Raw genomic sequence first — 16,788 nt, 5'->3', positions numbered from 1 at the left:
GGGCAGACGCAAGAGTAGATCACAAATCTGTCACCTCTGTGTTTCCTGACCCAGTCACAAATCCTCCTAGCTCAATGGGTCTGCTCAGACAGCCTTGCAGACTTTCAGAAGACAAACTACAAGTTTGCTCAAGGAAGGCAGGTCTCCAGAAAGTTCCATGTAACTCTCAGTACTATAGGTGATGTGTCCCCCTGCTTCCGGGTTTCCTGTCCCACTTGGTCCTCAGAACACTGATCTCCCTACAGTTCACTGTCTGGATCCTGGGCTCGCAGTGCTGTGTCCATGCCTGGGAAGCTCTTTTGCTCACTCTCCCTAGCTCAATCTAGTGATGGATTAAGCAGCTTTCTCTAGACTAGGGAAGGGTCCCCCTGCCACATGCCCCTTGGCACTTTTGTCCACATCCAACTCTCACACCCAGAATCAACATGTCTTTTTAAATTTTGTCCTTCTTGGAAAAGCTTTAAATACTGTTGGAGAAGAAACCAAATCTGGTGAAGGCCAGCACTAAGCACACTTCAGGTGTACAGTCAGTACTTGAGAGAACAAGAATGAATGAACCCAGAGCTTAAGGAAGTACCAAGACTTCAGCCCACAGGCTGGATTAAAATCACTGCCGAGGTGGAACACGAGAGAAGTCTCAGGAAGCAGGAAGAAAACATTTCCCACTCAGTGAGATATCTCTTCCCCTCCTTTCCCACAGGAGGAGGCAGGCTACACATTTCATCAAAGACTCATCATGAATTTGTGATTGGGATGATTAGAATTGTCAGGATGTAGCTCAAGTTTTGGGGGTTCCCATACACTGACACAGACTGTGCTTCCCATATCTGGATTAGACATCTGGCGGGTCACACATGTCTGCAAGGCAGCAATTGTGGGTAATATGTTCCATATATTTTACCTCTGCGGCAGTGACAGGCAGTGACCCTGGGTCTGGGCTCCACAAACAAGGTAATTAAAACCAGCCTGACCCCAGAGGGAGATGGCCATGGTGGCTGCCTGCCAAGAAGGTAAGCAAAGACTGACAGCATGACACTATTTCCTGGCTTTTCTTATAATCAAAACAGGAGCAGCCAACCCATGGTTTCTGCTCTGTGAGCTTTTTCTCAGATGGACTGAGAAGCAGATGAATGGAGATGTCCTATTTCAGGGGATCCCACACTGGGCAAGAGATATGAAGTCAGGGGACCTGGGTTCGAGTCCTGGCTCTGTCGCTGGCCCCCAGGACAGTTTGGGAGCATCAGTTTTCTCCCTGTGTCATGGAAAGGTCTCTAATGCATGTTCTGTTCCATCAAGCATATACATGAGGGTGAAGGTGACCCCTTTACCTCACTCCCTGCTACCAGCTAAATTGTGTCCCTCACACTCCAAGTCATATGCTGCACCCTAATCCCTGAGGTGATGGTATTTGGAGGTGGGGCCTTTGGGAGGTGATTAGGTTTAGATGAGGTGACAGGGTAGGGCCCAGATCTAATAAGATTAATGAGCTTTAAGAAGTGAGACCAGAGGTATCATTTACTCTCTTGCATGCCCACTCTTTTTGTCTCTATCTGTCTGTCTCTTCTGCCATGTAAGGACACAGCCAGATGCTGGCTGACTGGCTATAAGTCAGAAGAAAGCCCTCACCAGAATCTAACCATGCCAGCACCCTGGTCTCAGACTTCCAGCCTCCAGAGCTGTAAGAAATACATGTCTGTGTCAGTCTATGGGATTTTGTCAGAGCAGCCTTGCTCAGGGCTGCCTTAACCCTAGGAAGCCAAGCTAGGGCCTCAGGCCTAAAGAGGCCTGTGGTGGCTGAACTGGGAGTATAGCCTCAAGATCCCTGGAGCCTTAAGGTTTGTGGCTCAGATCCCTGTCAGCATCCTCCACAGCCAGAAGAAGGGAGAGTCTCTCCTAGGACAGCTCTTGGACTCCTGAATCTGCCCCCTTCCAGGTTGGTACATCTCTGGGGCCCCTCAAATGACTGTGGGCCCGGCCCTGGGGATGGGTCACTAGGCCACAATGTAGGGAGCTCCCAAAGCCCCTCTTTAGTGCAGGACAGTCTGGTGGTAGGGAGATGGGACCCTAACAAGAGTACTCAGTTTAAGGCACGCTATCAGTTCACAAAGCACTTCTACAGGTATGTCTGCCTGAACCACACAGGGATGAGACAGAGAGGCAGGAATCACCATTTCTAGCTTATTGGTAAGCAATCAGACCCAGAAAGAGCCAAGTACCAAGAAGAAACAAAACTTAAGTCCAGTCTTTGGGCTCCCAGTTCAATAATCTTTATATCCTGCTGTGTGACTTCTCACATGTGTGCAGAGAGCCACAGGGTGTGGCTGGGCAGGAGAGCAAGCAGAAAGGTTCCACCAAGCCTGGGGAGTGGAGGGGAGAGGAGGATCATAGCACCCAGCAGGTGGGGAGGGAGGAAGCTCTGCATGGGGTGACACTAGTGATGGGCTGGGTTTCTATAGGCAGGGCTGGGGATAGGGTGTCCTATGCAGAGTCAGGACAGGCTGGCAGGCGCAGGGATAGAGTCCACTAGGGCTGAAGGATGGAGGCTGTGGGGAAGACCCAGGACAAAGCTGGCATGGTAGAGGATGGCTTCTCGCACATGGCCAAATGGAGGGGTGCAATTGCAAATTTATCCTGGGAGTCAGTGGAGAGCCAGTGAAGACAACTGAGCAGGGGAGCAGTCCCTGTGCCAGGGCTATGGGATCAAAAGAAAGCTGGTTTCCATCCATTCACTCATTCATTTCACTTCATAGACTATCTCCTATGGGCCAGGCCTTGGATCTCTGATTCCAGATAAGACCTGTCTTCTTATCCCTGACCTCCAGGAACCTGCAGATCAGTGGGCTGTGCTCTGCAGGCACATCTAGCTTGCAGACTTTCTTGTACTGGATGCCCTGGTACAAGGTCAATGCCAGGGAAACTTCTATGGAGGGGAGGAAGCCTCTCAGCTGCAACTGGTAGGAGAGACCACCTCATTGACCTCCTGAGCCCACACTATCTGTGTAGTCAGAGCCTGGGGGCAGGCAGGTTGAGAGGAAGGGAGGACAGGCTTCATACTACAGTGTCTACTTTGTCCCAGGGACCAAGGAACCTGGGCCTGGGCTTCATGCTTCAAAGAACTTCTGGAAAGTGAGTGAAGAGCTCTTCAGATCACCTGCTGTCAAGACTTTAACAGGAGGCACCCTCTATAAAGGCTAAGGTCACCCTGATTTATTGAGTCAGGCCTGACTGACCCCAGCCGGGTCTCCAGCCACTGCCCATGAGGCTTTACCAAAGAGATACAGTCATGTTATCTGGCTCTGTGTCATCTGGCATGGGGCTGGGGAACACACATCCCAACTCTCACTTAACTCTGACCACAGTGAAAACCTAGCCCATTATTACAGACTGAATCATTTCAGAGCAGACAAAGTCTTCAATTGGTGGATAGCTCTGGTGGGTAAAATGCATCTCTCATGTACTGTTCTGAGGTTCATTCTAACCCATCAGATTCTCTCACAAGTTCTCGTATAGACTCAACCATGATAAGCACCAAAATTCACTTTTAATTGAATTGTTGAACCTTTACTCATATAGATGATATCACTGTGTCCCATTACCTACATACTCACAGAGGCAACATTTCAAATGGCAAAGGCTGGGGGTGGGGGTTGGAGATTGGAAGGAGAAGGGGCTACTGTGTTTGGAAGGTTTGTGAGAATATTTTAGAAGTTCTGCAACCCTCTGATACTCAGTTCTTGATTACCGCAATAAAAAGGAGGACAAAGGAAGAGCATGGCTAATCTCAGCTAATGGAGAATTAAACCCACAAGTCACCTTGCATCTGTTTTGGCAGACAGGCAAAAGAGATGCTATTTGATACACCCACCCTCTTTCCACACCCCCAATGCGCAGTCCCTTCCAGAATGAGGCATAGTAGCAGAATGTGAGGCAGCTAGCTGGGCAGGGAGCCAAAAGCAAGTGATAACATGGATAACCCATTTGCCAAGATCCAAGAATCTCTCCAAAACTGGGGAAATACTTTCTCACAGGTAGCATAGTTAGAGAGACATATAGCTAAACAGTCAGTTCTTCTGCCCATGTGAACTGATGATATAAAAATGTGCATCAAATTAGGCTGCAGCCACAATTATATCAGTGGCCAAGGAACTTGGCCCTATAACCAAAATGACCAGCAGGTTAAGGCTGGTAAATTACGGCCCTTTTCCTCTATTTTCAAAATAATCTCTTTTCTCAAATGACTACTTCCCAATTCTTTATCTTGCTCCAGCTGGAAGTAGGATCGCAGGGTAGGTAGCAAACACAGCAGCATTCTTGGGTGAAGGCCAGAAGGAGACGGGAGTTAAGACCAGCTGTAAGGAAACATGTACCTGGTCAATGTTACTACTGACCTGGCCATGTGCTGTGAGATGAAGGGTCATGAGCTCAGGGAGGGGCAGAAGATTTTTGCCCTGTTCTGAGGTTCATTCTAACCCATCTGATTATCTCACAAGTGCTCATATAGACCTCCTCCCAGAACTGACCCTGAAGTCTCACAGAGCAACGTGAATCCCGTGTACAAACAGGTAACCTCAGGCTCTTTCCTTAATCTGGGCTGCAGTTTCCTCATCTGTCCCTAGAGTGTGATGGCTCACATGCTTAGCACAAAGCCTTGGTGTACAGCCAGCTGCCAGTCAGCAAACCGCCTGCATTATTATTCATGGCAAGACTGCTGGCTGGAGGCAGAGCAGAGAGAATGTTTGAGTCCCTCTTAGTGTCTTAGTGCTATAGAGCAGAATGCTGCTCTAGGAGGAGCAGAAAGGACAGAGGCTTAGGACGCTCATGGTCTTGGAGATTGGCAAGTTCAGGAGCACAGCGTCAGCATCTGTGAGGACCTGGTTCCGCTTCATCTCATGGTGGAAAAGGCCAAGGACAAGAGAGTGTATGCAAAATAGGGGAGACAGAGAGGGCCGATCCCACCTTATAACAACCCATTCTCCTTATAACTGACCACTCCCTCAAGACTGAACCCACTCTCCTGAGAAAGGCATCCATCTCTCTTAACTACTTAATTGCCTCTGAAGGGCTCCACCTCTCAAAACCACCACAATGGTAATCCAATTTCAACATGAGTTTCAGGGGAGACAACTACAATCAAATTGTAGCAGCACGGTTAAGAACTGGGGTTCTATTCAATTTCAGTGCAGCAGACTGTGGAAATAGGAAAAGCCGTTTCAAGGACTGAGGGAAGGAAGATGAAGGGCAGAAGGAGAAGTAATCACCAGGGCTCTGATGGCTAAGAAATGCACTCACATCATTTACACAGGCCCAGTAACATCCAAGAGAGGACACAAGGGCACAGGCGCATGGTGGCAGCACACGCACACCCACAGGACACCTGTGCCAAGTCCTGTTTGTTCTGGGACTGCAAACCTGCTGGGACTCACTTGCACAGGTCTTTCCATCGCTGCGAAGCACATGTCCTTCTGGACACTGACAGGCAAAGGATCTGTCTGTGTTGATGCAGGAGTATTCACAACCATGGTTGCTCAGCAGGCAATAGTCCACCCCTGCAAAACCAAAAGCCAGTGAGTTCCCCGGGACCTCCATTAGTGAAGCCTCTGGGTATGGTGATGGGAAACAAGTGATGGTCAAGCCACCCTTGAAGCCATGCAGTCCCCAGTGGACTACCCTGCCATTTCCCTAGACTAGAGCAAAGGGCAGAGGAAAGGGGACAGGCCTGACCTGCTGTCCTCTGTAGTGGCCACACATTTCCCTCTTGTTGCAAACCCTTCTCCAGAGAGGTGCAAGGGACTCACTAGAGCAGGTCTTGAGATCTTCATTGATGACAAAGCCTTCTGAGCACTGGCAGACAAAGGATTCCTCCGTGTTCAGGCATAGCTGCTCACAGCCATGGTCCTGCTGTGCACAGTGGTCCACCCCTGCATTGGTCACACACATAAGAGCATAAAGGGACTGAGGGAGCAATGCCCCACCAGCCAAGGGGATTGAAAACCTAAGCTTGCTCTGAGGCAAAATGAGCCACAGGGAAGGTTCCAGTCTACTCTGCACCACTGGCCTCTCTGGAAAAACCAGTCTTCCTTGTTTGTCTTCCCATGTCTTTGTTTGAAAAGTAAATTTCATACAACTGCAAAGCCTCAGAAATGCCTCCTTGGTGATCATGACAGCAGCATTCTGGGCCAGGGCCTTGGCGTGCAGAATCTGCCGTCTAGCTCCATGTTGAGAAATGCTGAGAGCTGATGTGATTCTCATTTCACAGAGAGGAAAGCAAGGCCCAGGAAGGGCAATGCGTTTGCCCAAAGCCACACAGCTGATGGAGCAGTGCTTATGAGAGAGACTTCTGCCATCAAACCATTTGGGCCTAGCTCCCACCTCCACTACTTCGTAGCTGTGGACAGTGGGCTGTCACTTGGCCTCTCTGTGGCATTGTCTCTTGACTTGAGAAATGGGGATGATGGTGATTGCTTTCTGACAGGAGCATAGTAAAGATTAGAGAAGATGATATGTGTAAAGCTCTGAGGACAGTGGCTGGCGTATAGCAAACATTTAATGACCGTTTATTATCATCACTATCAAGTAGTGCTAAGAACGAATTAATTGTTTGCTTTCGTTTCTATTGAAAATGAACAGAAAAATTGATTTTCTAAATTTCTCCTAATCAGGACATCCAGATTCAGAAAACAAACAAAAGCCCAGGCCTGCCTGTGTGGCCCATCCTGGCACCAGAACACTGCACAGCTGGTCCCTGGGCCGCAAGGGCTGAAGTCCAGTGAACACACAGCTGTGGTGGACAGTTCCCACAGACAGCTCTGCGGGCTGCCTCCCAGACCTCCTGAATGGAGAAAGAGCACCCCCAGATTAGACAGACACTGAAGGCCCTGTGTGGGGCCACCAAGTGCGCCTCTTCACTCCTGCAGGGCCTGGGACCAGTGCCTTCCAGAACATTCCACCGGCAGATGCACCTACTGCAAACATTTGCAGGGGCTCAGGAGCCCCACTTCCTTCCATGTTCACATCCTGGTTATGCCATTTACAAGTCATGGAACCTCTGGAAAGTGACTTTATTTTTTGCGTCACAGTTTCTCCTTTAACTAGGATAAGAATGAAGATGCCTCATAGTTCTGTTGGGAAACTTAAGACAGTTGGTGCATGAAAAGTGCTCACAGTAGTGGCTGAACAGAGACCACCTTAAAAGGACTTGCTGTCATTATGGCCTGGGGCTCCCTGAGCCCTCAAGGGTCGAGGAAGACCATGGTTTTCCCTAATGACTCCTAGACAGAAATGGCTTGGCTTATATTTTCTAAGAGTTGACTAGATCCCAGAGAGCAAAGAGGGTCTCCGTGCCCTCTGGCCCCTCTTTTGAGCTCTTTTAGGTTTCCTAAGGCATGCTCAGAGAGGCAGGCAGGCCCTGGCCCCTGATGGCCAAGGTGGGTTCAGCCACATCATGTTCAGCCTGTCCCAGGATTCCTGCCAAGGCCAGCATCTGGGAGACACCACACTCCTAGACAAAGGTAGGATTTGCACAGATTCATCATGAACATTTATCTCCTGTTGAACGGAAGATTCCTGCTTCCTGCTTACTTCTCCTAAGGACCCAGAGACACCAGAGGCAAATGCACAACAGAGCACTGACTTCTGCCTCAACTTCCTCGTTCAAATGCCCTTTGGCCTCTGAAATCAGTCCTAAAAAAGACCAACTGAGGTACTTTGTTCCCTCTGAAAATTGAAAGAGGACAAGTTTTCCTGAAGCTGGCTTTAGACCTCATACTTCAGCAGTGAAACTTCCCCTCCTGGCAGTTTAGGGTCCAAATGTTCAACAGCTGCACTGTTCTCATTCACAATCTATCTCTGTCTCCAAACAGGAGCAGATGTGTGGCATGCTGGGTGGAAAACCATACAAAGGGACCCTTCTACATGGCCCATGTCACTGAGCCCAGCTTTCAGCGTGCCAGGGCCACAAGGATCCACCACAGCCCATGTGCTCCCACCCATGCTGGCCCCCACTAGTGGAGACTGTGCCTCATAAAAAGTGACAGGAGTGTCCAGCTGGCAAGGCCAGCAAGTTCCCATATGTTTACATCACCAAATGGAGCTTTGTTGTGGCTCTGACACAAAATTAAGAAAAGGCTTCACAAAAGTCCCATGTTTCTTGGCTCTGCCCTCAGATCAGCCTGGGTAGCCTGTTGCTTTGTGAGGTTGATCCCATCCAGCCTCATGGATACTAGCCACTTTCACAGGCCCCATGGTATGAACTATTAACTTTGGTTGGCTGTTTGCCTTGCACCAGGCACTAGACCAAGAGATTGAAGTGGTCTCAATTATTTCCCATAACCGTACTATTACTATCATCTTCACTTTTTAAAAAAAGATGGGAAGTTAACACAACTTGCCCAAAGTCAAACATGGAGAATTTGGCAAAGCTTAGATTTGAATTCGAGCCTGTCTGAGTCAGTAAAGGCTTTTAATAGCAAAGAACAACAGCAAACATTTATTGAGGATTGTGCTGCTTGTAAGTATTTTACACATATTGATTCTTTTATTTTTATTTATTTATGATGGGTTTTTTTGAGACAGGGCCTCACAATGTAACCCATGCTGCCTTGAATTTTTGATCCTTCTGCCTCAGCTTTCTGAATGCTGGGATTATAGCCATGCACTACTAAACCCAGCATGCACTGACTCTTTTAATCCTTAACAACCCAACTATGAAGTAGGTGTAATATCAGTCCCATTTTACGGACGATGAAACTGAGGCAAAGAAGTTTATACATGTTGGACCATCAGGTCTATGGGAAACCTGGAAGGGCCTGGTTGCTGGCAAGCCTGAGGACCAGTGTGATCTTTGTCAGCACCCACGCCCCTGGGACACACTCACGGCTACAGGTCTTTCCGTTGGGGTCCAGAATGTAACCCTGGTGGCAGCGGCAGTGATGGCTCTCCTCTGTGTTGACACATTCATGCTCACAGCCTGGTTTGCTCAGTGCACAGTAGTTGATCCCTGAGGAGAGAAAGGCAGACCCTCCTTTAGACTCGGGGCTTCCCAGGACTGTGACGGCAGCTCCCCCAGTCCAACCCACCACCCCAGGAATCCCACAGCCTCACAGAGACAGCTGGAGGGTGCTGCCTCTGAGGCAAGCCAGAAACTGACCATTCATTCATTTATTCGCCAGACAAGTGCCAGGCTCTCAGCTGGACACAGGTGATGTGGAGGCCTTAAGGAGGAGAGGAGTTAAGCAGAGGGGCAATGGGAGTATCAAGTAAGGACTCAGGATCAACAAGCATGAGGGATGAGGGTGAGGGGCACATCAGAGGCTGTGCAGGAAAGGGGGCTAGTCATGCAGGGCCTTGCAAGCCACAGGATGGTGCACTGAAGGCTCTAACTTGGTGGCTGGAGGCGGTAGTGTTGCAAGACAAGGCCTTGAAGAAGATTTTGCAGTGGAAAGGGGAGACAGGTGTACTTTAGGACACAGAGTAAAGAGCATCTGCTCTCTGGGATCTTGATTGAATATAGGACCTGCAGTGAGCCCCTGGATTCTCTACCATTGGTTTCATTCGCCTTTGATGGCCCAAGACCAAATCAAGGCTGAGCTGAGTTAAGTTGATGGACAAGGAGCTGAGAGCCACACTTCCCAGCCCCGTCCCTTCCAAGAAAGACAGAACAGCTCAGAAAATCCAATCAGTCTCTTACTTGAGTTAACCTCATCACTGGGGCTCAAAGCATGTAGGGAGCTTCTGTCCTTACAACATCGGCTAGCATGAGGCAGATTAAATAAAAGCTGATCTTGCAAAAATGCCCAGTTATTTATGGGAGTCAGGAAAGGTCAGTTACATTAAGAAGGATCCAAACGCTTACTTAATCTTACTCAGATCACGACAGCATCCGTATCATAAACTGGACAAGACATCTCTGTCATTGCCCCAGGTTACTGCATTCTCTCCTGTAGTAAGTTCATCCCCACTCCAATCCAGGTTTCTGCCAGTAGACGGAGCTGCCTCCTAACCAACAGGCAATGAGTAATTCATTTCCTTATAGAAAACGCTAAAACCACAGACCCCATGCACAGCAGGTTACTGGGGAGTACAGAACAGTAAAAGGACATAAAATGAGTGTAGAGAGGGCCTTAAGAGATTGGGGCTGGGGGGGGATGGGTCATCACTGACTTCGTAGGCTGGGCTGGACCAGCCTAATTGCGTAGCATTGTTCTTTTTCTGGGAATGCGGCAGATACTGTTGGTTGTCTTGCCAACAACCATTACCCTGCAGCCCCCAAAGCATGAATCACGGCTGGTCTAAGCCAACCTGGCAATCTTGCTCTCCTTTGACAGGGACTGGCCTAGGGTGGGAAGATGCCCTGGTTTTGGTCAAAAAAGACATAGAGAAGCTTACTTGGGACCCTGGAATGGCTGCAGACTAAGCACATAAAAGAAATCCATGCCACAAAGGACATGCAAGGGTAGCCAGAAGACATGTCACCTTCTCATGTCCTGGACTCTTGTCATTCTCTCTGATTCCTTCTGCACGAGTACAGATGGAATGTCATTAGATGTGAGTAGTTTCAGTCCATCTGTCCAGGACTCATCAACAATCTCACCTGTTGCATGGCATAACTGAGTGGCAGGGAATAGGCAAAGACCTTCCATTGAGAAACCAAATATTGCTACATACACACACACACACACACAGACAGACACACAGAACGTGAAGGCCCACAGTCAGGGACTGTGTAGTATAGGGTTTGGAGGAATCCTTGATCACCACATCAGGGAAAGGGGAAATTGTCTTCATTAAACTTGTCTTCAAAAGCCAGCATTCAGTGCTCAGGAAAAATTATGATACTTCCTCAAAAAATTAAATACTGAATTTACATGATCTAGAAATTCTACTTCTAGGTATTTAAAGCTAAGTTCATAGCAGCATTATTCAAAACAGTCAACCCAAGTGTGTACTGATCGATGAACAGCTAAACAAAATGTGAGATAGCTATGCAACAGAATATTATTCAGTCTTAAAAAGGAAATTCTGATAAAGGCTGCAAGTGGCTGAACCTTGAAGAATTTATGGTACTGATATAAGCCAGCCACAGAAGGATAAATATTATCTGATTTCATGCAGATGAGGTACCAGAGATAGTCAAATTTTTAGAGGCAGAAAGTAAACCAAGGGTAGCTGGGGGATGAAAAGAGGAAGAATTAATGTTTGATAAGTATATGGTGATAGAATTTGGAAGAATAAAAATTTCTGGAGATTTAAGGTGGTGATGGTTGTATAATAATATGAATATAATTACTCCACTGAGCTGGCTAAAAATGGTTAAGATGGGAAATTTTATGTTACATGTATTTTACCACAATAAAAAAGCCAGCGTTGTCTTTTAAAGTTACATGTACATATTGCAAAGCATGTCTATTTCAATATATATATAATACTTTGTCAATTTGAATAAATAAATACTATTTTAAATAATGTTTTTTGGAAACAGGGTCCCACTATATAATGTAGGCTGGCCTTGAACTCATGATTCATGTGTGTGGTACACGTTAATTTGCTAATTTATTCATTCAATGCGTATTTATTGAGTGCTTCCTACGTACTCCACATCTGGTGTGTGAACCTTGTAAACTGTGAGGTGGTACACACAGGCCAGCCTTAGATGTATGTAACTTTATCTGCTAAGGCCCAGTGTGTCCAGTAAATCCTGAGGTAAGATGACACAACTGTGAAGTGACAAATTAAGACCTTTTTGTTTTTTGCAGTACTAGGGATTGGACCTGGGGCCTCAAGATCGCGAGGCAAGTGCTCTACCACTTGAGTCAGGTCCCAGTTCTTTTGCTTTTAGTTTGCTTTTGAGGCAGGATCTAGCTAACTTTGCCTGGGCTGACCTCAAGCACACTGCCTTTGCCTCCCAAGTAGCTGGGATTACAGGTGTGCATTCACTTGGCTTTTAATGTAGGTGAATTCACAAAAGAGCTGGAGACCTAGCTCAGAAGGTAAGACTGAAAACATGGGAAATTAGTGACCTCAGGAGACAAGTTATAATGCCAGCTGAATCGCGCAGAAAGTAAGTCTCAAAAAAACTGGACAGGTTAAAATACATTGAGGCAGAGAGTCCAGTTCCTTCATTTAGGAAATCCAAGTCCAAAGAAGCAGAAAATGGCTGACCTAAGGTGACACAGCTGATAAAAGTGACAGTGCTCAGACTCTACCTCATATCTCCTGGCTCTGTCCAACCTGGACGCTTCACACTGGCTCTTCAGTGTGCTGTCTCCAGTTATGGGGAGCCCACCACAGTACAAGAATCAGGAATCCCGGAGCCCATCGCCCAAGTCACACCCACATCTGATTCAGCTCTGGGCTCCACCTAGATAGCAGGCCAGCCCCGTTTCTGTGCTGTGCACTGCCGCCTTCATAACTAACATCTCAAATCGATGATAGCACTCTCCAGGAGAACAAACTGAGCCCAGATGAGGAAGAAGACCAAATGAGGAAGAATCTTTTCTTCAGTAGAATGCTGCCTTGAATTTTTTTCCAGTTTAATTAGATGACATCAAATTCCTTTGACACATGGATTTCCTATTAGATTTGAAAACAGCTCACATCCATCAACCTCTTATTACATGTAAATGGCTGTGCCTTGAGCTCAACATTTGTAATGCTCAGATCTCTTGAAAGAACTCAGACTCCTCCTAAGAAACCCCAGATTTTAAGCCCAATTGCTTCCCTTCCCTCTGCCATGTAATGCTCCGGAGAGACCGTGAGCACTCACTTCCGTCTCCATTTGTCTGCTATGATTGACCGACCCACAGAGTGCAATCTTTAAGTCAGGCTCCAAGAGGCTGACCTCAGGAGTCCAGGGCTGGGCTCACAGCAAAGACAGTGGAAAATGTAACAGTGAGGCAGGACATGGGAGAAGGCCTGATGAGAACACTGGCTTTTAGGAATAAATTCATTTTTTCTGGATGAAAAAGTAGGGCACTTGGTTTAGAGGAAATGGAGCTATCACCACTGAATTTACACTAACGAGCGTTAAGGACTCTGGTCAGTGCCCCCGCATAAAACAGGCCCACGTTTACCAATTTAGATGGCTAACCTACCACTCTCAGCCTCCATCCTTCCTTGATAATGATGTGTACACTGCCTTGGAAGCTTCTCTTCCTCAAGTGCCTCTCGGGCAGGGTGTGGAGGGAGTTACAAAGGTTGAGGAATCTAAACCACTAGCAAAGTCTCTGCATACGTAGCTTGTTTCCTTTCCCTTCCATTAGTAACACACAGGAAGCTGGCAACCATAGCAAGTGTCTGAATTGAATCAGATTTAATTAACTCCCACATAAAAGCTCTGAGTCCACAAATCTGAATCCACCTACGACTGATTTTTTTCCTGGTACGGTCAGCTCCTGACACACTCACAACTAGAAGAACGTATCAATAGCATGGAGGGGAGTGGCCAGTCCAGATTGCTGGCCCTCCAACAAATGGTAGGCCTGTGTGGTCTAATGGAAAATATTTCATTTAATTGTCTTCACATTTTGAATGCTCTCAATTTGAGCTCCCATTGAATGCTTGCATGTTTCCAGGGTTTGTATCCAGGCAGGGCAGCGGGAATTATCTTTTCTAAGAGAGTAGATCCTCTTGTAACCATCTGCCACCTTACAAGGTTTAACACTTTTTAGAAGAACGTGTGCTATGAGAAGAATGTGACTTGTCTGGATAGTTATGCAGACAGTCCACAGTGTGGTTCAGAAGAGGCAGATGGTGAAAGCTTTGGAAACGCTGCCCTGCCACACAGAACACTGCTGTACGCATCCCCAGGAAGAAGTGGGGGAAGCAGCAGGTAGGAAAATACATCCCTAAGTGCAGGCTCCAGAGACTTCTGCAAATACATGGTCAGGAGACCACAAACAACTCATTGTGCTTAAGGGTAGACTGACTATAGGAAGGCTTTTTGGAAAAATTCACAACTTGCATGCCTTCAAAAGGCCACCTTTTTAACAAGATTGGGGAATTCAAATAATAGTTGCAGTGTCTCCAGGATGACACATCTCAGAGCAATTCCTTTACTCATTCACTCATTCAAAGATGCACTGCATCTTTGTGTGCCAGGCACTCTGAGCTGTGAGGATTTGGTGGCAAGAAAGGGCCGCCAGCTGAGTCCTATGGGCCTTCCATTCTGGTGTATCCCAGGAATTGTCTGGTTTAAAGAGATCCAGTCTGGGGTCCAGGCACTAGATGTGCCCCTTTCCTCTCATGCTCTTCAACGTGCTACACAGCAGGCATTTAAGTCATTTGGCACAGTGTCACTATCATCCTGCAGATGCTCTGTGTCCCTTGAGTGCTGCTGGGATGCCCTAGACTCTTATTTGTCATCTTCCTTCCTATCAAAGAGGATAGAGCTGCAAGGTTCCCACTCTTGGTAACAAGCAAGTATCTTATCTTGTAGGGCTGTAAGAAACCAGCTCCTCTGACATCCCATTTCTGGGCCCATTCTTTTCTTTCTCAAAGTCCCAAATATACATTGTGCATAAGGAGGAGATGGAAAGTTTAGTTTGGACACTGACTTTGTTAAACAAATCCAATGGCTGAACCCAATCTACTTGATCTCTAAGAAAGTCCCCACAAAAGGATCTAGTGAACCAAAAGGTAAGCTAAAGATGAAACAATGTTAGCAAACACAAACACTGAGTACAGTTTGCTAAAGATTTGCCAGGAAAGGAAATCTAATCAGAGGAGCATTGGGTGCAACAGCCCTTCTCCGTGCCCAGTGTGACTCACTTCTGCAGGTTTTCTTGTCTGGATTCAGGATAAAGCCTTTCAGACAGCGGCAGGAATAGGAATCAGCAGTGTTCACACACTCATGCTGACATCCATGATTAGGTGAGGCACAGTAGTCTATCTCTGGAGAGAAAGAAAGATCATAGGAATGAAAAACAAAGCAACACAACTAGCATATGAAAACCAGGGACTTTCAGTCTTCGTTTTTCCTAAATGGGTCAAATCAGTGCCTCCAAGATGCATGCCAGGATGGGATGTCTCAATAAAGCTATTTCCCCAACTAGGAAACTATCCCCCTGTAAGAGAATCTTCTTGACATGTTATGAAATGTTTATACAACAAATGAATTTGCAAACATGCTGTCTTTGTTTTGGTTCATGTAAGAGCCTTTAAAATTAAAACTGGATGTTATTTGTTGTATTATAGGCTGGGAAAAGGGAGCTTAGTTTAGTGCTTAATGAAATTTATGCAATGATCAAATCTTTCCCAAATCAAACTCTAAGCCACTTAAGTTCCTCAAACACTGAAGCCAAACAGTAGGTTATAAAATCATATCCAGTAAATATAAGGCCTAGGATGGGAGGATGCAAGTATTCTGACCTGAGGACTCCTTCTCTGTTATATCAGTAGACCTGACTGACAGAAACAATATCTTTCATCTCAAGATTCACAGTCAGCCAATGAGATCTCTAAAATATTCAGAAAGAAAGGGCTTTGTGGAATTTGTTATAAGGGAATTTTACTTGTATAAGCATTTTAAATATGGAAAAGTTCTACTGAAGGGTCTGAAGGAAATATTTTGCTGTAGTGGAACTTGTGAAATTGTTTAAAATTGCTGGTAATATGGGGCTACTGATGGGGTCATACAAAAAAGTCTGTTTTGATAAGAATTTTTCTTATTGTTTTAAGGAACATTTGAACTATGTATAGTTAGAATTTTCATAATGAAGAATTTGGTATAAGTGCATACCAAAAGAAACAAACCAAGTTAAGAGAAAAGCATATAATAGTTTTAAAAGGAAAAACAATGAGAAAATGCCAGTTTTTTCCCAGTGATGGAAGATGTAAACATATACAAAAATGGACAGAGTAAGAAGTAAGCCCAGTGCATATTCCCCCACTTCCAGACAATCTATGACTGCTCTTTTAGATATTTATATATGTACACCTGCCTCCCATAAAATCCCTTATTACTTTGAGAAAACTCCAGACATGATACCATTTTGCCCATAAATGTTTCATAACGTATCTTTAAAAGACTAGGATTCTTTTTTTAAAAAGAAAAATGACAATAATACCATAGTCACATATAGAGGCATTGAAAAAGCTTTTTTATTTGTAAACTTTTTCAGCTATTTGTTAAACGGTGAGTTGTATCCATGCAGGTCCTTTTCCCTTAAATGCAGCTTGTGCCTCCTAAGAAGAGTTATAACTGTGCAGTTACAACTTCATAAATTGACACTGATATGCTAATTTTATTTAATCTATCATCCACATTCCTATCTTGCCAGTTGACCTAATGATATTCTTTTCTTTTCTTTCTTTTTTTTGAGACAGGGTCTCAATTGCCCAAGCTGGCCTTGACCTCGTGATCCCCCTGTCCCAGCCTCTTAGGTTCTGGGTCACAGGCATGATTCTTCATAGCACTTTTTACCTTCCAGTATAGACATCAGTCTAGGTTCAGAGATAGTATCTAGTTTTCATGTCTGGTTAGGTCTCATCTAACCTAGAACTGTGTTGCCTAATATGGTTCTTCAAATTAAACTTAAATTAAAACTCCAGTTCCTCATTGTACTGACCACATCCCAAGGGCTCCACAGTCATACCTGACTCCTGACAGCCCTGCTGTGTGATGACTTCCATCATCATGATTGACAGTGAGGGTCTACAACATGGCCAACAGGCTCTTTTGGGTTTTATAATACAGACACTTTTCAATAATGGAGTCTTTCCTACTTGATTTGCGGCTTTTTTGGAAGTATAATTGACAAAAACTGTACATATTAAGATTAATAACTTATTGAG

General features: G+C 45.9%; 1 protein-coding gene across 12 annotated transcripts in view; it reads right to left on the bottom strand.

Moving 5' to 3' along the window:
• Matn2 (matrilin 2) overlaps positions 1-16,788 on the bottom strand; it is a 132,616-nt gene that overhangs the window by 23,915 nt on the left and 91,913 nt on the right. For 9 of the 12 annotated variants that reach the window (XM_074068883.1, XM_074068886.1, XM_074068882.1 and 6 more), the window contains 4 exons: positions 14,764-14,886; positions 8,873-8,995; positions 5,796-5,918; positions 5,424-5,546 (listed from right to left, as the gene is read on the bottom strand). In XM_074068883.1, the coding sequence (XP_073924984.1) occupies positions 5,424-5,546; positions 5,796-5,918; positions 8,873-8,995; positions 14,764-14,886 (492 nt within the window). The remainder of the gene's footprint in view (positions 1-5,423; positions 5,547-5,795; positions 5,919-8,872; positions 8,996-14,763; positions 14,887-16,788) is intronic. The other 3 variants (XM_074068892.1, XM_074068885.1, XM_074068891.1) reach the window with 1 other exon arrangement.

Source organism: Castor canadensis, chromosome 3 (genome assembly GCF_047511655.1).
Source record: "Castor canadensis chromosome 3, mCasCan1.hap1v2, whole genome shotgun sequence".
Classification (NCBI taxonomy): Eukaryota; Metazoa; Chordata; class Mammalia; order Rodentia; family Castoridae; genus Castor; species Castor canadensis.
Note: the sequence above shows the minus strand (reverse complement) of the source record. Positions and strands in the feature narration are given on the sequence as shown.